Source organism: Rissa tridactyla, chromosome 2 (assembly GCF_028500815.1).
Source record: "Rissa tridactyla isolate bRisTri1 chromosome 2, bRisTri1.patW.cur.20221130, whole genome shotgun sequence".
In the NCBI taxonomy this organism is placed as follows: Eukaryota; Metazoa; Chordata; class Aves; order Charadriiformes; family Laridae; genus Rissa; species Rissa tridactyla.
Genome location: NC_071467.1, coordinates 144403002 through 144430077, shown reverse-complemented (window position 1 = coordinate 144430077; position 27076 = coordinate 144403002). Strand labels below are relative to the sequence as shown.

Below are 27076 nucleotides of genomic sequence, written 5' to 3'. Positions count from 1 at the left end.
CGGCTTGGAAATCTTGCTGTATTTCTGCTCTCAGGCTGGCGGCCTAATCCTCAAGGGTATGGAAATGAGCTCAGGCTTCCTGAAGAAACTAGTGTGGGCTTAATGGCCCCTCCATCCCTTCCCCACCATTCACAGTGGCTCGTTTGTCCCCGCAGGTCCTGAGAGGTGCAGGGGGAGTGAGCCCCCGCGTCCTGCCACGGCGTGGCTTTGCTGCGGCGGGCGAGCTGAGGTCACTCGTAGCCAGCCCATCGCCCTCCGTGGAGCACGTCCCCCGCCGCCACGCTCGCGCCACAGGAGCCGAGAGGCAGAAGAGCCGCTTTCCCCGCCAGAGAAGGAGCGAGACCGTTCCCTGGGCATCCTCGCAGCATCATGACTCTCCAGGTAAGCGGTTCTGCGTCTGGTGAGACAGAGAGGCGAGGAGAAGAGAGGGAGGGATGCACTGATGCACTGTCCGTCTGCGCAATGCCGTGTCGGAGACAGCAGTATTTCTTCAGCATAAGGATTATTACTGCAAAATCAAGGTTACCTTGCGGCACGGGAAATTTCCCTAAGCCTCTGGAGGTTAAATAATGCATTACTTCTTGCAAGTGGAGAGAGACATGCTGCTTATTTTGAACGATTCATGGGTCATGTAATTTTTTGGAGCCTTACATGTTTCAGCATGCCTGAATTATTATTTTTTTATGTGTGCATCTGAGTTTGCTAGGACTGGATTATGTATTGAAAGGTAGACACATATTTATTTTTTTATGATCTAGCTAGTTACTTGGAACTATAAAAGGACAAGGGAATCTTCTAACACTGAAGCAGTGGTATATGTGTGTTTGGGAAGCATGAGTAATTTTTAAGGGAGTTGTGTGTATTTTTTTAAGGTGCGTGCGTCTTTGGAGTGGTACATTTTGGTGGACTAGTGTTTTGGTAGGAAAGTTTATACTTTCTACCTTCTGGCTAGAGAGGGCTTCCTTCTACCTTCTCTCTGACTATAGATTTAAATAGTTACTGAGGAAATTATCTTCATTGCTGGCTTTTAGCCTCCTACCTTTGTAGCAAACTATGAATACGTCCCTTGTCTTTCCCATGCCCTGATGGATTAGGCTGTTTTTCTTCATTAGGCTTTCTATTATCCGTTTCACTTCAAGATTTGCAAGCCCTTTTATCCTGGTCTCATTATAATGTCTGTTGCAGCTTGGTTAGTGTGCGTGTTTTGCAAAGAGTGAGCAACATAATGCTCTGACCTAGATGCAGGGAGTGTATTGCCAGTAGCTCAGCAATTTTCTTCTGAGCTGCAATTATGTCCAACAGCACAGGGGTTTCATTGTGGTGTTTTACAGCTAAGAGGAAGAATCCTATTTCTTCAGTGGGTCAGAATTGCCAAATCCCAAACATAACACCACCTTTGTTTAATTAGTGATCACTGAAATTATAGTTTGTTTTATTCTGCCTTGAATTCACTCTAGAAAATAAGTTTATTAGCCTGATGATTAAGCAGAAAGAGGTGAGTGCAGCATGATATGCCATTGCTGTACACAGTTATACTTTCACACAAAAATCAGTGGTTGAAATATGACAATATCCTACACATTCTGCGTTAGACACTATATAGGTTTTCTATCCACTGTCGCTTTGGTTGACAGCTACCATCCATACCCATAAAAATTAATTGAATCAAGCTGTATGGGAATGAGAACAAAATGAATACAATAATGTTTTCATCAGGGAGGCTGGAAAAGATGTATAAGTTTTGCAAACTGGTAGAATATTCTGCTGTAAATGACGAATTCATTCAAGCTTTTTTCTTTCAAAAAAGGGAGTATATGATAATAGTCTGATGATTTGTGTATTTATCTTTAATGCATGTGTATATGTGTATGTTAATGTCTGTATATATACTTATGCTTCTAATTTGAGGAGTTAAAGGGAATTTTATTGGCATATGATTAAAAGGAAATAATATTTTTATAGGCCACTCCTAAGCATGTTGTGTAAGCAAGCAAATCCTAAGCAACAGTCTGTGCACAATGGTTGGCAAGAGGGAGATGAGGAAAGAAATGTTGAGTATTTAAATTTCATTTCTGTGTATTTCTTGCTGTGTAAGATATGCATTTGCATATTTTTAAAACAGTTATCTTGTGATACTTGCCTATAGAACCAAATAGAATAAAAGTATATGAAGATAAGCAGCTTATTAACTTAATGGTTTCCTTTCTTAATTTATTTTTTTGAGTTATCTTTTGTCTTGTACAAGCCTAACAATGCTTCTAATTCATTCTTACTGTGAAGTTTAGATCAGAATACAATTTAAGGCATGTGGAAGATTTCCACTGACTTGAATGGTCCTTGTACATCAATGCTGGCAGAGGCTCACATGCAGTAGTGGCCCCAGTATAAAGATGAAGATAAAACTTATTTAAACTTTTAACTGATTGTGACAACTCAGTTTTGTTTTATTATTGATACCACTTCTTAATCTTACTGTTAACAGAGCATGAATGCTGCTTTTGTTTTTATGTGTATAGATAATATTGAGAGATGTCTGTGAGTCAGTGCTAGGTGTAGTCAAGAATGTCACATTGCTTTTAGGACGTCAAAGACGTACAATTCCAGTTTCTTTTGCACACTATTTTTAATTCAGTGATAAGTTAGTTGCATTGCTGATTTTGTTTCCCCTCATTGAGCGCTTCTCCATAATAAATGCTACACATCTATTAAAAATACTGTTCTTAGTGCATATGTGGACATGTGGTTTTGCGGAATTAGACTATAGTTTTGGTACCCAAGTATAAAACTCCTTCGTGTCCTAATGCTGCGGTGCCTGAAGCACTGCGCAGCAGCATGGCATGTCTGGAGTGATTCTGGGGTAAGACGGGACGGAAATTCAGAGCATGTGAATTCCTCTGCAGTACGTGCCGATGTCCTTGCTCCTGCCCTGAGGTAAGCACGAAGTGGACCAGGTGTACTTTCATGGAGGGGTAAGCTGCCTATCTGTCAAGGTATATAGTGAGATAAAAAGTCATATGAACAGTCTCACAAGTGCTGTGAGTTCAGAGTCCTGTTTAGCTTATAGCAAGGTGTCTGTCTGCGCCCGTGCTCCCAGGCAGACGGTGCCCACGCTGTGCCTAAGGCACAGGGCAGCGCACTCGTGCCCCAAGGCCCTCAATTCTCTCCCTGTGCTGTTGGCGGCTTGCTGGCCTCAAATGTCTGTGTTCACCTTTCTGGTTTTGCTTCTGAAAGCAAAGTGATATTTACTTACTTTCTATGGCCCTTGGCAATTTTTGGTGAAAAATTAAAAATGAGTTTAACATCTGAAGTTGCTGAAGCGTTTCAGGTGGTTGGAGGAAATTAAGTACAGTTATACTACAGAAGGAGAACAAAAGAAAGTTCTGCATAATAAGAAAAATAAAAATTGCAAGTCTTTCATGAAAGCAAATATTAATATTACAACTATTAGGAATACCTCATAGTGAGGACTTTATTGTATTGCTTGCAAGAAGAACATATGAACCATGGACTGTGATTAGTAACTAAAGCACTGTTCTTTTCTGTTATGGCCAAAGATACTTCTCTTTTGAACATCTCGGATAAACCAAGGATTGAATGATGCATGATGCAAAATGTTTTTGTTTGCACCTAAGCTAGAAGGTACCAAAGCCATCATTTCTGGAGAAAGAATTGATTTCTCCAATCAAATCTGAGATTAGGATTTTCTTTTTTGGATGAATTTTTCTTCTATGGCATCCAGAACAAGTAGATGTAGAGAATACAGTGTTTTCACAGTAGCCTAACAACTGATCCTAAGGGAAATACTGTTACAACTTGAGCTGTAAACTTCATAAAGTCCAGCGAAGTTCTAATGTCAAAGCTTACAGAGTAATTAGCAGAGTTTCCTTGTCCCGTTCTTTACTTAACTGCTGTTCAGCAGATTTAGTATTTAAATAAAAAATTAAAATATCTGAAATACCTGTTTGTAGCCACAGCTATTGCAACCGTGGCAGTTCAGCCTTGGTACAAGGATTTCGCAGCAGGAATTCCTTAGGGATCAGATTGTAGTACTGCGTGCATCATGAAAACTGGCCAGCTGACAGATTTCTAAAGTTTTATCATTTACTGATTTGACCTGAAATATAAGGATTTTCATTCTTGTAAAATTACATTCACAACGTGTTTCTATATTTAATTATTTCCTGTTAACACCTGCAATTTAAAGGGGTTTTAGAAGAACAAAAACTAATTGACTTGAACTTTGTGGCAAATACTAGAACTGTGTGTCCTGACCTGTACCTGGAGATACTTTAGCACCATCAAGACAGCAAAACCATCCATTCATGAAGATACATATCTGGAGTTCTTATGAATAAGTACGGAATCTACATCGTTATTAATGTCACTATTGCTAATCTAGAACATTAAATCAAACTGATATTATTTTGTTTTGCTAACTTGCCAGAGCACTTTCCTCTTTTTTAAATTGCATAAGCTCCTGCTCCACAGAGCTTATTACTTTAAGATAATTTCAAAATGTTTGTTTTATGGCTGTGAGAAGATACACCCTTGCTTTCAGACTACAAAACGCCACCCTGTACAGGTTAGAAAAGGCCTCACAATATTGACATAACTTTATGAAAAGGTCACTATATATTGTGAAGGTTGAGGACCCCGTGCATGCTATTGAATACCCCTTAACCCTCATACAGTCCTGAAAAGTGTTTGCTATTAAGTGTCGTGTTCTGTTCTTGAGTTTCTTTCCTGTGGTGGGACCCCTCCCATTAATAAGCAAAAGATGATCAGACGTAAGGTAGAGTTATGGAAAGAACAGAGGAAATCCTTAGGCTTAGTTAGTTGGTAACAGCTAGATGCTTTAATGATGCTTGAAGTGGGTTTTGGGAAATTTTTGCTTTTATTATTCAGTTTAAATCCTTAAACTGCTAATATGGCTACTTTTTAAATGGGGCCCTCCATGTACTTTCCAAGATTTACTTAAAGCAGTGTCACTATTTGTAGGGTACCATCTGTGAAATTTGTATTTTGTCAGGCTTCTAAGGGGAACAGTTTAGCTGCAAGTCAGAGTGAAGATTTCAGTTTGTGTTTCAAACAGAGCCAATCAGCCCATTCAGATGTTACTTAAACTCTTCGATGAATTGACGACAGAAGACACTTTATGAAATGTTTAACAATTTACTCTTTAACTGAGGTGAGAAAGCTTGTACTCCAGTTTTCTAGCCTTTCAGGAATAAACAGATTTAATATTTCTGATATTGAAATTTGTAGAAGAAAATATTTATATTTTCATTATCCAGAACAAAGAAACAAAAGAGCTTTTGTTGACATACAATCCATTTTTAATTCTATTCCAAGCTAAGTAAATCCAGTTACTTCAATTAAAATAGTTTTCATGATCAGTTTAATTCCTGCTAGAATGCTGATTATTTTTTTAAAGTAAACAATAGAGTACATGGAAACAAAAAAAAAAAAGCTGAGAAGAGATGCTGTAAAGTCATTTCAACATTATTGATTCAGCTTTTATATGTAGTCTGGAGCACATACTTTGGTTTATCTAAATTATGTACAACATATTCTGGGCGTTTTGAGTTTTGGAGAGGAGAGGAAAGAAAAGGGGAAAGAAGAGGAGAAAAGAGAGGAGAGAGGAGAGGGAACGGAAAAGGAAAAAAACCTGGGTTGAGGTAAAGACAGTTTAATAGAACAGTAACAGAAAAAGGAAAATAACAATCATCATCATCATTATCATCATCATCGAATGGTTTGGGTTGGAAGGGACCTTAAAGATCATCTAGTTCCAAGCCCCCTGGCCGTGGGCAGGGACACCTCCCACTAGACCACATTGCTGAAATCCCCACCCAACTGGGTCTTGAACACTTTCAGGGATGGGGCATCCACAACTTCCCTGGGCAACCTGTTCCAGTGTCTCACCACCCTCACAGTAAAGAATTTCTTCCTAATATTTAATCTAAATCTACCCTCTTTCAGTTAAAAACCATTACTCCTTGTCCCATCACTACGCTCCCTGATAAGGAGTCCCTCCCCAGCTTTCTTGTAGGCCCCCTTTAGGTACTGTAAGGCCACAATAAGGTCTCCCCAGAGCCTTCTATTCTCCAGAATGAACAGCTATGACTCTCTCGGCCTTTATTCATAGAGAAGGTGTTCTGGCTCTCTGATCGTCATCTTCGTGGCCCTCCTCTGAAACTGCTCCAACAGGTCCATGTCTTTCTTATGTTGGGGGCTCCAGAGCTGGATGCAGTGCTCCAGAGCTGGATGCAGTGCTCCAGAGCTGGATGCAGTACTCCAGGTGAGGTCTCACGAGAGCAGAGCAGAGGGATAGAATCACCTCCCTCGACTGGCTGGCCGTGCTTCTTTTGATGCAGCCCAGGATGTGGTTGGCTTTCTGGGCTGTGAGCACACATTGCCAGCTCATGTCCAGCATCTCATCCACCAGCACCCCCAAGTCCTTCTCGGCAGGGCTGCTCTCAACCCATTCTCCGCCCAGCCTGTACTTGTGTTTGGGATTGCCCCAAGCCAGGTGCAGGACCTTGCACTTGGTCTTGTTGAACTTCATGAGGTTCGCACAGGCCCACTTCTCAAGCCTGTCAAGGTCCCTCTGGATGGCATCCCTTCCCTTTTACCTTAATACCATCCCTTTTACCATAATAATGGTATTTACCGTAATAATGGTAAAAGAATGTACAAGGTAAAGTAATATAACACAAGTCACTCTCACCACCCCACCCAGTGAATTGGTTGCCCAGCCCAACCTGAGCCCAGTGAATTGGTTGCCCAGCCCAACCTGAGCAGTGATTGCGGCTAACAACAGCTGTAGCCTTGGGTTGATGTGATTGCGGGATGCATAATGATGAAAGGAGTAAATTTATATTTCACTTTTGTGCTCCACTGTGTTTGAGAGTTGGGTGTTGAAGGTGGTCCTGGCAGTAGCACTGCTCATCTCTGTGAGGTACCTCCGTGCCAACTCTTGGTCACCTACTGCACTGTCAGCAGAGAAGTGGAAATGAGGGGGGAAGTGGGCAGCACCCCCCAGAGGGTGTTCGAGCTCTGCCGTGCAGTCAGGGCCAAAAGGTTTCGGAGATTACTGCTGGGGTGTAAACTTCAATGAACGCCCTTGTACCCCCAGTGCGACTGAAAGACATATACACTACATTCATTGTATAGGCTGCTTGCACGGATATATCTGTAAATATCCTGACACTAGACAGACTGTAATGGTTCCATGTGTTTAGATGTAAAATTGTTGGAAAAAAAAGAGGTTTACTTATTTTAGCAGTACTGACCTATCAGCTAAGTAGGCCTAGTTCCTTTTCTAATAACTTAGGGTTTTATTAAGCTTCTTTCATGGGAATATGCCTAGACTTACCATAAACCCAAATAAGTAGTAACTGAGAGTATCTAATGATACTAGTGTGTGCTACACTTAATATTTCAAGCCTACCCCTTGAGAGGAAAAGTAACGCTTTCTGTTCTTTCATCAGGATGACTTTGACGGTGCTGCAGAAGATGTAAAAAAATTAAAAACAAGACCAACTGATGAAGAACTGAAGGAACTATATGGATTCTACAAACAGGCTACTGTTGGAGATATTAATATAGGTATCCCTATTCCTATATATACTTTGCATTTACTCCCCTGTCTTGATGAAATTAAGCAAATGTTGTGTAAATCTGCATGATAATCAAAGGTATGCATTTATTTTTGCAGAATGTCCAGGAATGCTAGATTTGAAAGGCAAAGCCAAATGGGAAGCTTGGAACCTGAAAAAAGGTGTTACACCAATTAAATTTACATGATGTAGTCATGTTTATAGGACGACAAATGAGGAAAGATAATGACTCCTACTTTCCTTTGCAGGTTTATCAAAGGAGGACGCCATGAATGCCTATATCTCTAAAGCAAAAGCAATGGTAGAAAAATATGGGATCTAGAATATTCAAAATAATTCCCACTAACAACTAACTCTTCAGTAGCTAATGCACTAACTCTGTGGAGAAAAATGCAATACTAACTTCTTATTGTGTAGTCTGACAGTAAAATCTTTTAAGCATAAGCTGTTTGACTGTAAAGGGTATTTACATATATACTCTATTTTTAGATTGTATCTTATTCTAAATAAATTTGAACCTAATAAATTAAGCTTTCTCTAAGAATTGTGGATTTCTGTGGGTATTAAATTGTATTTAGCATTTTTACAGGAGCACATAAACAGAGAAACTCTAAAAAGTAAAATAATATACCTGTCATGTTTTGCAAATGAGGTTATGGAATGTAGTTTGTGCACATCCAAGATGAGAAGAGGGAAAAGACGAAAACTTTTTTAAGAACCAAAGCCAATGTTTATTTAAAAAAAAATAATCAGAAAAACTCTCCCTTTTAAATGATTACAAAGATCTGGAGGAACAGAGCAACTCTTAGGCATAACTGCCTGCAGTTGTACAGAAAGAATGACTTACTATGAAGTGCTTTGGACTAATCTTACACCTTCTGCCATTAAAATAGAGGGAAATACTCATAGACCAGCATTTTCTATACATTTTGTTATGTGCTTTGTCAAGAAAATTTCATTAGAGGGTTCCAGCAGATAAAAGTGACCTCCAGGAAGCTCGTAAAAGGAAATATCTCCACTTGTTAGATCGTGCCAGGCTGAAAAAGATATTTAAAGTGTCAGAGAAATGTCGACTATTGTGGTCATTTTACGTAACTATTTCAAAGTTATTACTAAATAATTATTTTAAATCCCATATCAACTGGTTTGGCTCATACATTGAGTCTGCTCTGTTGATTTGTTTCATTTAAGAAGGAGATAAAAGACTCTAGAAAGCTCTTCATTAGTTGATTTGATACAACAGGAAAATGTGTAAGTATAAGAGGAAAACCATTTAAGCAAAGTACCTTCTACATCATGTGATTTATCTTCAGACCCATTAAAGCAGGTGATATCGCAAGAGAAGGGGATATTCCTTTCTGCCTTCTCAAAACTGTGAACATAAGAAGTAGTAATAAGCCTTTCCGTACGGTGCCTATATTTGGGGTTTGCTTCCACATACAAAATAGCTTTTTCTTTCTCCTCCAAAACATAACTTCAGGAATTAGGTTGTGCAGAACATCAGGAGGAGGAATTACTGTGGATGTAAGATTCTTAGCTCCTTACCCTACTGCAATTAGGTCTAAAATTTTAAAGAAAGAATGACCCAATAATTAGGAAAAAAAGACCTTCAACCTGCAATGAAAATTTTCACCGACAATAAACGATTATGTTGTCTGCTTCTATTCAAGTTCTAATGTTTCAGGGCCTTATCAGCGTCAAGTTCCTATGGCCAAAATGGGTCCCACATCCAAGAGTGTCCTTGTCTTTGCCAGGGTATGAAACTTTAAGCACTTGGCTACATGAGATGATGCGTAACATCCGGCGGGGACAGCAGTTAGGACAGAAGAAGACGGTTGCTCTCCAGATGCCTAGAACACTGGGATTCTTTGCTGCCGGTTAGGCTACGGGGCCCTGGATCAGGAGGCTGAATGCAGTGATCCTGAAGCATGACCGTTGAACGTATTAGCCTCAGAAAACAATAAAAGATGTGAGAATATTCCTTCTAGCGGCTGCTAAACTTTGGATCCTAAGTAGAACTGTCATTCTACCCCGACATGTTCACTACTGTAATAACTGTAGTGGTTGCTACAGTAAGCAGTGTTTTCATCTAGGGCTTAAATCCCACAATATAAGGAGAAAATGGTGATTACTGTTTCATATTCTTTTTATAATAGAAATGAGAACAAATCACAGAGAAAGAAATAAGAAAACCTGAAACGATCGGACAGAAGTAAAACTGTAAAATACAAATATAAATGTAATAAAAAATTATAAAACTTACGACAATGTCTGAAGAACTCTAAGGTCTTCTCTGAAAGTAAGTATCAGATGTTCCTTAATGTCTTCATTTTGCAGAAGCTCTGAAGGAGTTCCTCCTAAAATTTCTATATACTTAAGAACGTCCTCATCTTTTGTATCAGAGATGGATACCGTTTTGATGGGAAGAAATGCTTCAGACTGTCACACCAGACAAAAAAAGATCAGGTGTTGTATGTAATACACTTTAAATAGTATTTTCATTAAGAATCATTGCAGTAAAAAAGTACAATGATTCTCTGTCTCCAAAATACAATGGCCAATTAGTTTAACATCCTACTTCTTGGAAAGGGTTAGTAGACTCTGTTTGCTGAAACTACAGATTATGAGTAAGCCAAGTATCCTCAAGGTCTGCAACTTCCACAGACAAATAACCATTTGTTTAATTTTGTTCGAAGTTTGACTCTCACTATTGAAATACAACTAATTAAATAATCTGTTTAAGAGAAAGAAAAGCCTAGCAGTGGACACAAATCTGACTAATGTAGGATTGGAGAGACCAACTGATTACGGAAATTTGCAGGAATAATAACTGCTTCCATGAAGTACTAGCTTGTACTCGGGATTTCTGAGAAGCTCCAGAAACAGAAGAACGGAAACAGCAAATGAGGACTGAGGACCGGAGGGCTGGGAAAAAGCCACTTCAGTGTTGTTCTCCTGAGGAAGATTAGCAGAACCACCAGAACCTCAGAAAGAGCTGAGTATAGATTAAAAAGCCAACAAAGAATGAAGAGGGAAAGAAAGAACCAGACAAATGTACTGAGGGCTGGTGCAAGAGGTTTATGAAAGATGAGGTGCTTGTTTTGTATTAAAGCCACTCTGCATGCCATACTGTAAAAATGCTATTTTTTACTCTTGGTAGCTTATATACTGTTCTGTTTCATACTATTAATGATTCTGTAACTTACGTGTGGGGCATGCGCCCCTGACAGAAAAAGATGGAACGGCTCTAGTCCATACTTCTCTTTCAAGTGCAGTGCAACTGCAAAACTAATGTAAGATCCAAAACTGCAGCAAAAAGAGAAATTAAAGCAAAGTAAGCAAAAACAGATGTAAAAATTGGAAAATTTAAACATAATGTGAATTTCCATGCTAACTGGCAATCATCTTGACAGTAACCAAAACCATATATGACATGTAAATTATAGTGATATTGGCTAACTGACATGAAGTGTATTCCTATACAGCCTAGTTTTACAAATCAGACCTTTTTTTAATATCTCTCTCTTTTAGTAGTCTCCTTAATTTGCAGTAAGAACAGTTATTTTGAATACTCGGGAGTAAGAGACCTTCAAAATCTATGTATGTATTTTATGAAGGGTTCACCCCCTGCATTCATATAGAGCAAGCACGGACACAATTATTAACAGTAAACACAATTATAATTTTTCAGTGTAAAAAAATAAAAGAAACACAACGCTGCCATTTTAGAAGACACTGTGCCTGAAGCAGTAAGTAAATAACCAGAGTCTTTGAGATCAACAGCGTGGTTTAGGATGACTTGGCAAAAGAACTTCACAGAAGTGTATTTTCCTAAAGTTTTTGCAAATAAAGGGAAGAAACTATCTACTCCGAGAGTTCAAAGATAAAGCTCCTTCACCAGGGTATACAAAATGTATATATTTTTACCTGTGACCAAAAAACGCAAATGGTTTTTCTTGCAGTTCTTTTAACAAAGCACTTGTAATTTCATTAACTACGGTTGCCATGTCTTTCGCAAAAGGCTCCTTATGACGAGATTCTCTTCCAGGAAGCCTTACAGAGGACACTGCAGAAGAGGTGGAGCAAGGGAGGGAAAAGAATAACAGTTATTCCAAATAGAAACAGTAAAATAATTTTACTTAGGTTTTTAAAATCCATTCTGCAGAATATAGAGATTTTTTTAAATTAATCCTTCTTCCAGTTGATACAGTGTATTTGCTATTGCTACTACTGTCTTTTAATCCTGTGAGAGATTAGGTTTCCATCCTTTCCTTTACTCACAAATGTTGCCTCTCCAATTGATCTGATTGATAAATCAGATTTGTGTCAGGAATCCTCAAGGTCCTGATCTCGGCAGAGGTTTCAAAGCAACTTTATTACTATTACTATTTAGTAATAAAAAAATTAATTTCAGTAATAGTAAATCTGAGGGTTGTGTAAAATATATCCCTTCAAGGGCAGCATTAGAAAGTTAAACTATATTAGAATCATAAAGACCCTGTTTTCTTCTTTGCAGGCTCTTCAGCACGGCACGGAGTAAAATGTGGAATCACAGTATAAATTGATGACAATTTCTATTTGTATGGAAGGGCATATTACAGGCTTTTATTATATTCCTTTCAAAGTCGGGGATTTTCCTCTCACTGTTCAGAGAAAGTAAGGAATGAATCGATCAGAAAAAAATGTTGATTTTCGAAAAATCTCCTTGACATCACGCGTACTGCCAAACTCATATGGAAGTAATGGGTCAGATGCAAAGTCTTTTAGAAGAGATAGAATAAACCACTACCTAATGCCAAAGAGAGCAGTACAGAAAAGTCTGCATCTTCTGTACTTCCTTTGTGCACAAAACCTCTCTGAAAGAGCCCGATTTTATTCATCCGTGTCTGCAGTTGCTCCTAGGCCATCTCCTTAGTAGCTTTGTCAGAAGTCATTCCAAGCTTTTTTTAAAATTCTTTTATAAATTTCAAGGAAAATTTGATGTGACTCGTGCAACTGTTTACAGAAAGCATTCAAGCATTTAGAGGCCTGGTACAATTGCAATGGCAATGCCCTCAGTAAATGCTAAATATTTTTTTTTTCTTCGTGGAATGTCTGGAAAACAGCATTTGTTCCTCTTCAAATAGTTGAGCAATGGATCTTTTTAGTGCTGATCTAGCTTGATAGCAATGAGACTTATTTCACACTGTAACTAAATGTAATTTCACTGTTATAAATCCATAGTTTAAACTTCAGTTTTGATACAAGGAGTGCAAACCCATGCAAACACTCTGGATAACGGGAATTCATTCAGTGCAGACTCTCGACATCAAAAGTAGTTCTCAGATCTTCACTGTTAAGCTTGCTGATGCCTTTTTTTAACATATTAACAGTATGTCAGTGTATTGCTGTTTCTGCGTCATACCAATAGTTTCAACATAATTTGATCCAAGGTGGTACAGAAACTTGGTAAGCTCAGCACCCTAATGGAAATGCTAATTCCTAATGGAATTCCTTTCTGGATTAGACTCATTGGAGTAAGACTGCAGTGCTTTCAAGAACATCCTATGCCATTCAAAAAACTTGGCCACCATGCCTTTCAGACTTGCTTAACTTCTATTTTAACTACACAAATGACTAACCTTCAACTGAGCTGCTGAAGAGTTTGCCCCATTGAGCAAGTTGAGAAGTTCCACCTCCAGCCCACGGAAAGCAAATCAGCCTATAGAGAGCATTGGGCCTTTTGTATGGACAAACAACCACCTTCTCCATTCCTAAGAAAAAACACAAGAAAACAACACATTATTCTAGAACAAGACTCTTCAGGTATAGGAAAATTAGTGAGTTAAGTCTAATTTGAAACAATGGGCCGCAATATTTTCTGTCATCAGAACAGCTTATGCTACGACAACAATCTGTTAGATATGATATAATCTTCATGCAACAGTGCAAACCTGCTTTTATAAATGGTGATGGAATAGTATTGGGCAACACCCTTGGTTAATATATTCTCCTAATTGAATCACTGATCACAAAGAACATAACAAGCAGCAAAATAAATTGATATGGGATTTCAGCGTGACCATTTAAAACCACAGGCTTTTAGAACATACACAATATAAGGTCCATCTAAAGACCTAGAAAACATAAGGATCACCTGCTTCAATAATCTCTCTACTACAGTGGAAAAATGCATGTCTAGGGATGCAGTTTCTTTATATATAGGAAACATCTATGAATTTCTCTTTCATGTATTTATCCAGTGTCCCCTTAAATTCCCTTATAACAGTCAGCATCTACGACAGCCTCTTGCAGTGAGTTGCGCAGCTCTACTACCTGTTGCATAAAGAATGCTCTCCTTTTTTGTTTTTAATCCAACTCCTACATCATCATTTGATGGCCACAGGGTAACGAAAGTGAATGGTGCGTCTCTCATTTTTGCCATTGGGCATTTCTGAGATCTTCTCTCATATTCTCTCTGCCCTCGGCCAGCTCTTTTTCCTGAACAAAAAGGCCTGGTTTGCTTAGGTATCCCCCATATGGCAGTGTTTCCATAGTCGTGACCACCATCCTTGCCCATCTCTGGATTTTCTTCTAATTTTGTTATATACTTTTTGAGATGGTGGAGTAACCAGAGCCACATTCAGCTTTATCACAGGAGCTTTATTATTTTTGTTTACTGATTAAGAGAAGTAACAGTTGAAGCAAGATTTATAACTACTCCTTCCTTCTTGCTGAGAAGGAAATACAGCATCAAATATGCCAACTGCATTGTCTCTAGCACCAGATAGAGTGGTGGTTTTTTCTGAAGAAAAAAGCAATTCTCAACCATTTTTATTCTTTCCCAGTTTTCTTGTCCTTTATTCTTGCTGTTTAGATATAAACACTGAAGTGACATCCTATGACTTATAGTATACCAGGCGCTCTTCTGTCAAAAGAACCTGAGAACACACAAATATTGGGTGAAATTAATTAAAAGCAATAGTGATACAGAATTTTTAAAAATGTTTTCTGCAACCATCAGAATAAGCCCACATGTTCTTGTTAAAAAGACTGAAAAACTAGTAATTAAGAGATAAAAAGCAGCAAAATTCCATTTCCAAAATGCTGAAAATTGTTGCAGGTATTATTTCTCGGTGTGAATATAGCTCAGTCTATGCAAGGGCTGATTCATCATAAAATATACCTTTATGCCTACATGCAGTCTTTTTTATCTGCACAAAAAGCTTGAGAAATGCAGCCAGATCAGAACAGGCAGCAATTCATACCTATTTTAAAACTATGTAGTGCAAGCAAGACAGAAGATAATCTACCTAAATGTTGCTGCGGCTAAAATTGTCTTGATTTTTATGTATGTTTAAACTAGAAAGTTTGTCAACATTTGTTAAGAATCAGTTCAAAGAAACTGTAAGAACAGCAAGCCAAACAAATTCGTATCAAAAATCAGTGGGCAGAGGATGTGAGCTTAAAAATAGCTGAGGATAGTGGAAGAAGTGTTGCAGAAGACGTAATTCCTCTGGTAGATTCGTTTAGCATCAGTACCATTCGTCCCATTTACACAGTCACTTCTTCCATGAAAGGACACAAAATAAACATTTCCGACGCCGGTGTTTTAACTTAACAGTCAAGTAAGAAAAGAAAAATCTCTTCTCAAACCTATTCCAAAGGTGATAAAAGCATTTCAAGCATGGTGAAGAAACAGATTTAGTCAAAGTCCTTAAACTATTTACAGATACATTACCAGTCACTGAGAATCTTTCACGCTTTCAACTCATACAGGTTTATTCCGTCACCATCCAGTTTACTTTAGATGCAAATACCTGAGCAGTCGGGAAGACCACCAGTGCCAGGAAATGACAGCCCGAGGGTGGATCCACTTCTCCGCGCGGCACAGCAAGAAGCAGGAATCAGAATTTGTACGTATCGGCAGATAGGGGCGCAAAGCCAGCCTTGCAGGAGAGGAGGGGATGGTCATCCAGGTGGCACAGCTGCCTGCTTTAAGTCTTTTCTGAGTTTAAGGGGAGGAGCCCACATCCTGGAAAAAAGGCAGGGACTGAGGCACAGAGCATCCCAAAGGGGAGACTGAAGCATCATGTGTTAGGCGTGACACACGGCATTTGGCAGCAACTTAAGGAAGACGTGCCGGCATCAATCCCAGCGATTTAAAAAGCACAGGTTAACATGCCTGTGACAGTATAGAAGTTGTAGCAGTTTTAATACATGAAGAAAAAGCCTGTATAAAGCAACCAAGAAAAGCCAGCCTTTTGTAAGAAATATATTCAAAAGTACAGCGCTCACACCTCTGCTAGACAGTTTTGGAGGGACCTGAAAATGTTCACGTAGAAGACCATCACTTGATTTGAATAAAACACTGCATTTGGTTGTATATTAGGACAGTTATAATTTTTACAAGCTGGAAGATATAGCAGTGCATGAACAACACACTGTGGTTACATACGATGATTTTTTATTATCTCCTGTGTTGTGCTCCTGGGGACGAGAAGCTATCGGCAACCTAAAAACACCAGTGTATTTTGTAACTGCATTTGTAGTACCAGGAAAATTGGCTTTTTTTTGGTGTGTTACTCTACCAAAAACATCAGTATCAATAATAATAAAGTAAAAATATTCAAAAGCAGTGACCAAAACTAAGGAACCCAAGTGCCAAAATGGGTTCTGATGCTTAACTTGAGGCACATAAGCTGGCCTACTTCGTGGTTTTCACATTACTCTTCTTTCTTCTACATTTCTCTCTTCATCATTTCTAGGAAACTGAAAAATCTGGGGTGTTAAGAGAAAAGCCTGCCTGTTGACCCAGCCAGTCAGCAAGCACTGCAGTCTTCTACTCACTTCCGAGCGCTCACTTTCCTGGAGAACCCAAAATCAGGGCTTCTGCCTGCAGCGGCTTCCGTGGGAAGGCGCGGGCGCCGGGATGGAGGCAGCTGCCACTTCCAAATGGCAGCAAAAGTGGAAACTGTTGCTAAGGCTTCTTTCACAGTACATTTATGTTGTAATTGCTATGAAGTAAGATGAGGCACACCTATGTTTGGAAGGTACACAATTTAAAGCAGCTTATATTGGCTAGTCCTGACCTGTACTGTTATGCCCAATGCTGCTTCTCCACGCGATGGATCTGCTACCAGAGATATTTGATTATAAGGTACAATTTATATTAAAGCACCTAATATGCTTTACTTATTCCTACCTCAAATTTTGCCAACTGTAAAATCTGACACCCAGTGTTAATGTTATGAAAGGCAGCTGTTATTAACATCAGGCCGTCTAATAATATTCCTAAAAGTAACAAAATACTACCAAAACCAAGTATTTCCTAACTAAGGCTGAAAATAAAATAGGTTAAGAATAAGATTTTGAAAGTACAGCATTAGTTAAATAGCACGACATTCCCTTAAAAATAATGAAATTATAAATTGTGTATGTTGGGTATTTTGTTTGCCTTCTAATTTTTTTCTCAGTATCAAAGGACTTGAAATTTATTGCTTTTCATATGAAAAATTATATTTTCACAAGTTAAGAAGTTCCAGGAGATGCCACTGTCAACCAAAATTGTTTGCCATTTCCAGAGCTGAAGGTAAAAGAGGGCTTTACAGAAATAACTGCCAACTCAGTACTAGTACAGAATAGACTAGACTATTTCAGTTGGAAGGGACCTACAACGATCATCTAGTCCAACTGCCTGACCAGTTCAGGGCTGACCAAAACTTAAAGCATGTTATTAAGGACATTGTCCAAATGCCTCTTAAACACTGACAGGCTCGGGGCATCGTCCACCTCTCTAGGAAGCCCGTTCCAGTGTTTGACCACCCTCTTGGTAAAGAAATGCCTCCTAATGTCCAGTGTAAATCTCCTGTGGTGCAGCCTTCAACCATTCCCATGCATCCTGTCACTAGATACCAGGGAGAAGAGCTCAGCACCCCCCTCTCTGCTTCCCCTCCTCAGGAAGCTGTAGAGAGCAATGAGATTGCCCCTCAGCCTCCTTTTCTCCAAACTAGATAAGCCCAAAGTCCTTAGCCAGTCCTCAGGACATTCCTTCCAGCCCTTTCACCCCGTAGCTTTGTTGCCCTCCTCTGGACACATTCAAGGACCTTCACAACCTTCTTAAATGACGGGGCCCAGAACTGCACACAGTACTCAAGGTGAGGCCACATCACTCCTGAATACAGGGGGACAATCACCTCTCTTGACCAGCTGGTTCTACTGTGTTTGATGCACCCCAGGATGTGGTTTGCCCTGTTGGCTGCCAGGACACACTGCTGGCAATATTGAGCCTGCTGCCAACCAGCACCCCCAGATCCTTTGCTCTCCAGCCACTTCTCTCCCTGTTTATACTTGTGCCTAGTGTTACTCCAACCCAGAAGCAATCTGGCATTTGTTCTTGTTCAATTTCATGCCATTAATTGTAGCCCAATGCTCCAAGAGGCCTCTGCAAGGCCTCTTGTCCCTCAAGAGAGTCAACAGCACCTCCCAGTTTGATATAATCAGCAAACTTGCTAATGATGCATTCAACTCCTGCATCCAGATCATCGATAAATATATTGAACAGAACTGGCCCTAAAATTGGGCCCTGAGGAACACTGCTGGTGACCAGTCAATAGCCAGATGTAGCCCCATTCACCACAACCCTTTGAGCTCTGCCCTTCAGCCAGTTCTTCACCCAGCACACCGTGAACCCGCTCAGCCCACAGTTGGACAACTTGTCCAGAAGGATGCTGTCAGAGACAGTATCAAAAGCCTTACAAATCCAGAAAAACTATATCCACCACCTTCCCTTTGTCCACTAGGTTGGTGACCTTATCACAGAAGGATATCAAATTAGTTAAATGGGACTTTCCCTTTGTGAACCCATGTTGACTGTGCCTGATGATTGCATTATTCTTTAAATGCCTTTCAATAGTACTCAATACAATCTTCTCCATATTTATTCCAGGAACTGAAGTTAGACTAACAAGTCTGTAGTCCCTGGGTCTTCCTTCATGCCTTTGTAGATTGGAATAACATTGGATAGCTTCCAGTCAGCAGGGACCTCCTCAGACTCCCAACACCTTTGGTAAATGATTGAGAGGGGTCCTGCCATAAAATCTGCTAGCTCCTTCAGTACTCTGGGACGAATCCTTCAGGCCCCATGGACTTGTGAACATTCAGCTGATACAGCTGGTCCCTTACAATTTCAGTGTCCACAAATGGAAAGTCACTGTTCCCACATTTGTGGTCCTCCAACTCAGGGGACCGGGCAGCCCAAGGCCTATCAGTATTATTAAAGACTGAGGCAAAAAACACATCGAATGCCTCCACTTTTTCTTTATTCCTATCAGTCAGATGACCATATTCAAAAAATACCAGTCCAATGTTTTCTGTAGACCTCCTCTTGCTATTAATGTACTGAAAAAAGCCCTTGTCATCTGAAATAACACAGGCCAGTTTCAACTCTAATTGAGCTTTGGCCTTTCATGTCTTCCCCCTGCACGTATGAACCACAGCCCTGTAATCTTCCTGCAAAGCCTGATCTCACTTCCAAAGATCATACAATTTCTTTTCCTCTTGAGCTCCTCGAGGAGTTCCCTGTTCAGCCAAGGTGATCTTCTGCCCTACTGGCTTGACTTATGACACAGTGGAACTGCCTGCTCCTATGCTTCTAAAAGGTGGTTCTTAAAGACTGACTATCATTCGTGGACTCCTAAACCCTCAGCAGCACATTCCCAGGGTACTCTGCTAAATAGCTCCCTGGATAACTTAGAGTTTGCTCTCCTGAAGCCCAGGGTAGCAAGTCTGCTGTCCTTCTTTCTCATTACACTGAAAATTTTAAACTCAACCATTTCATGATCACTGTGGCTAAGACAGCCACCTACCATCACATCCCCCTCTATTCACAAATAGTAAGTCTAGGAGGGCATCTTTCCTAGTTGATGTCTGGGAAGTTGAAATGTCCCATAAGGACAAGGGCTACCGATCCTGAAAGTTCTCCTAACTGCCTATAGAATAACCCATCAGTGCTTACATCCTGTCTGGGTGACTGGTAGTAGACACCCACTACAACATCTCCTTTGTTTTCCATCCCCCTAATCCTCACCCAGAGACTCTCAACCACAACATCACTACCTGTAAGGGATGTACAATCAAACCTCTCCCTTATGTATAGAGCAACACCTGCCCTGCCTATCCCTTCTGAACAGCCTGTAGGCCTCATGCCAGCACTCCAATCATGGGACTCCTTCCACCAAGTCTCACTAATACCAATGACACCATAGCTCTGGGAACCAACCAACACTTCCACTTCATCCTGTTTGTTTTTCCTACTGCGTGCATTGGTGCACAAGCATTTCAGATATGCTCCTGAGCCCTCCATTCCCACTAGCATTGCCACCCTCAGGCGATGCCATACCAACCCTTGGCTTACCTGCTGCAATCCTGCTGGTATCCACTTCCCCCCCATCAATTCTAGCTTAAAGCTCTCTTGATCAGTCCCGCCAGCTTACACACAAAGATGGGTTTCCCCGCTGGGACAAGTGGATCCCATTAGGCCCCGGCACACCTTGTCTCTAAAAGGCTCTTCCATAGTTTAAAAACCCAAAGTTTTGGTGGAGGCACCAGTCCCGAAGCCAGGTGTTGATATCCTGGGCTCACCTGTTTCTTCCAAAGTCTCCCCCCATTATTGGGAAGATGGAAGAAAACAGTACCTGTGCTCCTGAACTTTTTAGCATTCTTCCCAGGGCTCTGAAATATCTTTTGATTGACTTGAGACTTTTTGTTGTGACATCATTCGTACCCATGTGAAAGAGCAGGAATGGATAGTAGGCTGAAGATTGTACTAGGCTCTTCAGTCTTGTGGTGACATTTCTAATTTGGGCCCCAGGGAAGCAGCGAACTTCCCCAAAAAGAGGGTCTGGTCTGCAAATGGATGCTTCTGTTCCGCACAGGAAGGAATCACCAATGACCATAATTCGTGGTTGTTTCTTCTCGGCACTGGTCCTAATGCAGGTTTTTTTGCAAGGGGTTGGTCCCTCTGACCTTGGCAAGACTGCCCGCACAGGTTCCTCTTCTATCTCATTATGCGCTTCACCTACCGGACCCACGGCCTCGTACCTGTTCTGTAAGGGTATCCTAGAGGGCACTCTAGAGGGTAAGGAGGGGCTTCTCTTACTGCTCTGTGCTGTAACCCTCTTCCACCCCTCCTTATCCCTTGTGATCCTGTCACAAAACAGATCCTACACCTGCCTCCATAGTGGCCATGCTGAGTTGGCCTCCATGCATCACAGATGGCAGAATATGGCTTCACTGATCTATCTCTCCCTCGGACTCTTGAATACTCTTCATAAGTTACTCATCCTTAAAGATTTCTTATCTGCTGCTTTATGGCAACTTTCCGTCTCTTTTGGACCACAACACTGATACAAATGGACCTAATAGTAAATCAGGAAATGTCCTCATTCTCTAAAAACTGAAACTTATTTACTATCTATTGGTGGTAAATGACATCTGCTACACTATATAAGCAGTGAGCGCTCTGCAGATCATAGCAACTGAAATGCATGAAGTAAACTCTGACTTCTAGCGATTTGCAAAATCAAAAGTGGGCGAAACACTTACAGGATGACTAGTAAGTATCATTCTTTCAGAAATTATAATGAAGTAGTGCAAGAGTAATTTTTTGTTCCAGTAGTTATTAACACTGGAACCCCACCAATGTAATTCTTGTTTAAGACAAGAAACATTGCTGGGACAGTTGCAATTCACTAGTAGTAATTTAAAGTGACTCATTTTGAGCAGTAAAATGAGCACATACAGGTCCCTGAAGTAATGGAACAAAACAGCATGTGTTTCTCAGTTGCACACATAAGATTTAAAGACTAAGTTGTGTCTGTTGCTTAATAAAGGTTGACTTTTAATATTGACAGTTGTGAAATACATTGGATTATATGTACTGTGAGCAGTTTAATTTGATTTCTCCTCTGTCAGTCATTATTTATTGTCTATTTATTATTTTAACAAATCTGCACCATTCTTAGCAACTGTACTGCAACTATACTTCATTTCCTAGTCACTCAACTTCAAAGGATAAAAGTAAGGAAACACTTAAATCTTTCTCTTAAAAATCATGGTTATCTGCTTATATGGGAAGGCATGCAATTAAGCAGATATCATGACACCCAAAGGAAAGCAGTAGTAAGCCACCTCTCTAGGACAGAGACAGTCTTAAATCAATCAAACCCAGCATGCATTCCAACTTGTTACTGCTCTGAAGTATGGCCTCAGAGAATTATACACAAGTAATAAAATAGGAGTCATGTAGATGAAACATGGGAGAGAAAAGCAGAATTTGCAGAAGGGAAGGCTTCAGAGATGCCTTAGCAGGATCTCCTGGAGAGATTTGGAAAGACAAGCGACACCAGACCGAATATTGAAGAGATCTCACCTGGAATTCTGCCTATAGCGCTGGTCAGCCTCTTCAAGAAAGGTGAGTTCAAACTGGATCTGATGCAGGGCATAGCTACAACGGAGAGCTTATGAAAGGGAATACATTACTTTCTACAAATACACTGGAAGACGAGGGTGAGGGAAGCGAGGACATTCCAAATAATGGTTACAGATTGTCCACGGCTAGAAATAAGATTTTTAACCACTGGACCAACCAGATTCTGGGAAAACTTTCCAGAAAACCTACCTGCTTTAAGATGGAAATTCAGGTTCTTAAAGCGGTTACAGAGCATGTATGTGATGATGGCTTCATGAACACTTTCAGCACCACACTCCTATTAGCTTGATGCAGGAATGAATCCATACGTGTGTGAAGAAAGCCGGCTAGTTGCAATGCTGTAAGATAGTTCTGCTCACAGGGACCCAGTTTGGCTTAACAAATACAGAATCCTTTTTATTGTTGTACTTAATACATAGTACATGCACTGAGGTCAGTCTGCTAAAGTCTGCTGAGCAAGAAAGAAAACAAAATTAAAAAGTACTCAGAGAAAGCAGGAAGCCTGGAGGGACTAGGATCTAGTATAAAAGCTGACTTTCCAGTCTTGCAAAGAGAAATAAAACATGGAAGTTACATAAAAATGGTCAGTCTGTATACAGGGCTGGCCACGGGAAATAAAAGAAAATGAAATGGAGGGTATCTCAGGAGGAGCTGAACATGTGTTGACCTATCATTATCTGAAGCATCATAATAACTGATACAACTGCTTCACTGGTACAACCAAAAAAAGTGCTTCTGAGAAAGGACAGAACTTCACCAATACCATTTTCCCCTTGTCCCTGCCCTGTGGTCAGTTGCAGACACAGAAATGTACCATGGCAGGATGCCTGGTACACTGCCTGCACTTTCTCCTTGCAGCAAACACCGAAACCAGGGCAATGGTGTCTGAGTTCCAAATGCCAGGTTTTATAAGAACCAGAATTAGAACAATGAACCTTCAAATAAGGAAATCTGGAAAGAAAACAAACTCTCTCATACTTTCACCCTCTTAGCCCGCATTGCAGTCACAGCTGCTTGGATGCTGCCTGCCTCGGCACAGCCTTGTGGCACTCTACAGGAGTCTCCATCTGGTCTAGAGTGCAGCAGCCTTAGCAGTGCAAACTGCTGGCCAACGACAACCTCCTACAGGAACAGTGAGGCATATGAAATGATAAACAACAAAAAAATCGCATATGCTATTGTTTCCAATACATCACATAGCTTAGAAACCCAATTTTGGCCTCTAATTCTGGAGACTCATTAACATCTTTGGGACATAGCTCACTCTACAGAAATGCTTTCAATCAGCAAAGACACCTAAAAGGTTCGAGGCAGGGCTCCGAACGTCAATACCTACTACTGAAGAACAAGAGGCAACACCAGACTGCAACACTTTGAGGTACCAATACTAGATGAGAGAGAAGTTATCAGGTGCTATAATAAGCTAGTGAGACGATGCAAACTGTCAGTAAGAAAGCTACAGCATAAGAAAATGAACTTGTTGGTCCTTAGGTGCTCTTCTCCCCATAAGTAAAAGGAAACCATAGAGATTTTTTCAGTTCAACAACCACCACAGGTATTCTCAGCACAAAAGAGAGGCAGAATTGACACTGTGGACCCCATCCAGCTCCTAAGAGAAGATGAGGACATATTTCAAGAATCAGACACCAACCTGAACTCAGAAATGAATACATCTTTCGTATTTTCTTTAGATACAACCTGTGACACTCCTGAAAATCTCTTTGAAATCCTTCAGTAGATACCACTGGGTTTGAATGATCTGCACATCGTTTTGGGGACTGAAGTGCTCCACAGTAAACTGAATCACATTTTAGAGAGACTTTCAGGCTTAAAGTCGAAGTTTACAGCAGCAGAAGGAGATTGACAGATAAAGGCAATCAACAACCATGAATCCAGCAATTCAGAAACTCCTAAAACGCGTCAAAGACAAAATTTCAGGATGGACATAATGAAGATAAAGCAGAAGCAGCCTATCAACATCTATGCCAGGCATGTACTGAGCACCGAGGAATTACAACTTGACCCTGAAAAACAAAGAACAGAGCATATGAATGAAGTACAGTGCCTGCCAGAGAAAAAGAATGCAGACCTGATCTGAGCAAAGCATTAGGTGTAACATACAATAAACACATGAAGCAACTAAGGTTACAGAGAGAGATTCAAAAGATGCCCAGGAGCAGCACCATACAAAGCCTTGGCTAAGACAGCCCTTCTAGACATAAAAAGCTGAGCTCATACAGAAAAGGATCTGACTTTACTCCCCAGAAGGTTAATTCCATCAGTGCGGGGAGCAAACATGCAATCTGATGACAAATCATCAGGAAACATCATGAGGAAACCAGATCATGAGGCAATCCAGATCTTGCAGTGGGATGACCACTTGCACACTCCACTTCCACCCTACAAGAAATAAGGACGTGGTTAAAATAGGCATGGGGTTTACCACTGTCAAGGTTTGGCCTTGGTGGTACAGAAAGTATTCGGTATACTCCACAAAGCAGAGAGTTACCCAAATGCCATGAATGAGCTTCTCCCTGTAAGGAAAAAAAAAAATCACCTTCCTCTTTCTAAAGCTTGTAGAAGACACAGGCATCTTTCATGACCATACATTGAAGTCTACCAAGTTGTTAAAAATTCTACCTTATTGTTCCTCAAGACCTCCATACAAAGGGCCTCATAGTCCTTGCAGTTTATAATAGCTGTATTTGTCACTGGATTGGAATGTGGATCCCATTAGAAGTCTTGGGACAGCTCAGAATCTCATAGAGAGCAAAGGCCTGGAAGATTCTGCCAATAACTCCAATCTGAGCTATTCAAAGAAAGATGGTTTGGAAGATGGTCTTGCAGACCTCAGTCACTGCTCTCCCTCAGTGGACTTGTCCATTCCAAACTGATTACCCAGTGAGAAGCAGTAGGTGCAAGACTTCACAAGGCTGTGTCCACTCTTTTAAACATGAGTATTTTTGTGTGATGATAGAGAAATCCCCATGCCTGCTCACAACCAAGAGCCTCAACTCTGTCTCTTTCAATCTGAAAGTTCTGCATTCGTTACTGGCCATCCAGCATCTTACAGGTGATGCTGTCCCATCAGTTTGACCTCAACTCCTGCGTCCATAACTATTGGCTTCTCATGGAAAGAGCAGATTCAGTAGAAAAACCATTCCGAGTGCTTTTTTTCTCCCAAAACAGTTGGATCAGGAAGGTGGGCATCTCTTCATGGAAGGATAGTCTCTCTTTGAGAATAGTCTCTCCAGTTGCAGGTGCAAGCTTAAGTCTACTATTCCCACCATTACAGCCTCTTGGAGCGGATAGTGTGGGATGGGATAAAAATATGTAAGACAGTGCCACGCTTGACCTGCAGTCAAAGAAGGAAAGATTTGTGAGATGGCTTTCTTTTGCACAACTTTGAACTACATGTATAGAGGGGGTGTCCAACCCAGGAAGCCAGACTAAACTAGTCAAAAAAACCCCCAAAATAAAAATCTCACTTGGATATACTGGAGATGTAAGTAGCCTCAGAACATGCTCCTTCAACAAACTAACCTGATCTTACTTTGCAAAAGTATTTGTCAATGTAGATACAACATATATGATACAGTGAGATGCCTCAGAGAAACAGGTGATCCAGATACTCAGATGCATAAGCTGAAATGAATATGAGCATATATTAATTATAAAAATATATATATATATCCATCTTCATTAGTTCACAACCGTTCTGAGGAACAGGAAAAAATCTCACAAGGATACATTGAGCTCCCTTGCACCCAGCCTTGATGTACCAAAATTTATCAAGTGAAACACTAAATAACTTTAATGGGTTTTTTTGGCCGGGATATAAAACCATGCATGCCTGCTGAAAGCAGCGAGTATTACTGCTGAGAAGCAATTACTCTTCTGAATAGACCCATGCCCATGGGATTTGATGACAGTGTTTCACAAGTGATTAAGTGGGTATCCCAGAATATTTTATGCCATCATCACACGCAAGTACCCTATGGACAATTGCTAGACCTTCTAGGGAGAAACTCCTAGCACTGTTGGCTGAAAAGTGCGTGATTTCTGTGCAACAGTTGAAACAAATGATATTGACCAGAAATTGCTGAAAAAAACCTGCATTATCAGCTTCTGGTTAATCTTTCAGAAATCATGACTATTTGATGTGAGACAAGTAAAAAATTGCCAGAGACTGAATCACAGGAAAGATAGAAATAGCTACTGAAAAGCATGAAGAAACTCTTCTCAGTAAGCTAGGAACATTGTATGGACAACAAAGGGCCCAGGGCGATAGACGTCAAGGTTTATAATGGGAAAGAAGAGCTCAAGGAAGGAATGGCAGACTAGTAACAAGAGCCCACCAAAACAGAAGTGAAGTGAAACGTGGGACAGAAGTAGTGCAGGGGCTTACGTGTGGAAATAGCAGGAATCCAAGAAAAACAGAATAGGAAAAAGAGCCTGTAACTGTGGATGCTGCTTTACTTCCCCAGCAAGAGTTTAAATCTCTAGCGTATTAGGTAACATGTATACGTGTAAGTATATAGAATATTTGAAGAGAAAATATTTTTGGTTTATAGGCAATGATGTTAATGAGGATGTGTGAACCTTTAGTCCCTGCTGTTGCCAGGAAGCAGACAACGTGTCTCACCTCTACTAGGTCTCTGACCAAGCAAGGCACAAACAATTATGCAAACAGCTAAATGAGCGCACTTGCATAAGTATTAACTGATTATACACTGCTGTTTATTACATATTGGACAATCAGGTCACAGCACTGAAATTTTGATAGGTATATGACGAAATGAGGAACAAAGTTTATTCTCTAGAACAGTCATTTTGCAAAACAGAAAGAAATGCTAGGAACAGTCTTGACAATGTACTGATGAGATAATTCAGTGTGGATGTAGTTTAGTACCAGCATCCTTAACACAGAGGCTTTTCCTTGTGAGGCTGTAATCAGGAGGATCGAGTTGGTTGTCACCTGTGA

The 27076-nt window shown here is 40.4% G+C and overlaps 2 protein-coding genes across 3 annotated transcripts; one reads left to right on the top strand and one right to left on the bottom strand.

Moving 5' to 3' along the window:
* On the top strand, positions 1-8031 carry ACBD7 (acyl-CoA binding domain containing 7). Its single transcript, XM_054192180.1, has 5 exons — positions 1-56; positions 156-381; positions 7494-7611; positions 7721-7783; positions 7871-8031. The coding sequence occupies exons 2-5, from the start codon at positions 370-372 to the stop codon at positions 7942-7944; spliced, it is 267 nt and encodes an 88-aa protein (XP_054048155.1). The 5' UTR covers positions 1-56; positions 156-369; the 3' UTR covers positions 7945-8031.
* Positions 8032-8388: 357 nt separating this feature from the next.
* On the bottom strand, positions 8389-25659 carry OLAH (oleoyl-ACP hydrolase). Of its 2 annotated transcripts, XM_054191870.1 has the most exons (9): positions 24733-25659; positions 22033-22540; positions 15422-15636; positions 13244-13375; positions 11550-11688; positions 10829-10928; positions 9886-10061; positions 8909-8994; positions 8389-8659 (listed from the first exon to the last, which is right to left on the bottom strand). In XM_054191870.1, the coding sequence occupies exons 4-9, from the start codon at positions 13371-13373 to the stop codon at positions 8526-8528; spliced, it is 765 nt and encodes a 254-aa protein (XP_054047845.1). In that variant the 5' UTR covers positions 13374-13375; positions 15422-15636; positions 22033-22540; positions 24733-25659; the 3' UTR covers positions 8389-8525. The 2 variants fall into 2 exon arrangements, with proteins under 2 accessions (XP_054047845.1, XP_054047846.1); XM_054191871.1 differs by lacking the exons at positions 15422-15636; positions 24733-25659 and having other exon boundaries at positions 22033-22108.
* Between the last annotated feature and the right edge of the window lie 1417 nt (positions 25660-27076).

Bases quoted from the DNA above. Each gene is read 5' to 3' on its own strand.
- ACBD7 (XM_054192180.1), top strand. The intron at 7,612-7,720 runs GTATCCCTATTC...TTATTTTTGCAG, and splicing joins TGTTGGAGATATTAATATAG to AATGTCCAGGAATGCTAGAT. The intron at 7,784-7,870 runs GTGTTACACCAA...TTTCCTTTGCAG, and splicing joins AGCTTGGAACCTGAAAAAAG to GTTTATCAAAGGAGGACGCC.
- OLAH (XM_054191871.1), bottom strand. From the start codon at position 22,105: ATGCCCTGCATCAGATCCAGTTTGAACTCACCTTTCTTGAAGAGGCTG. The intron at 10,929-11,549 runs GTAAAAATATAT...TTTTTGCTGCAG, and splicing joins TTTGCGTTTTTTGGTCACAG to TTTTGGATCTTACATTAGTT. The intron at 8,660-8,908 runs GTACTTTGCTTA...TATCTTTTTCAG, and splicing joins TAAATCACATGATGTAGAAG to CCTGGCACGATCTAACAAGT.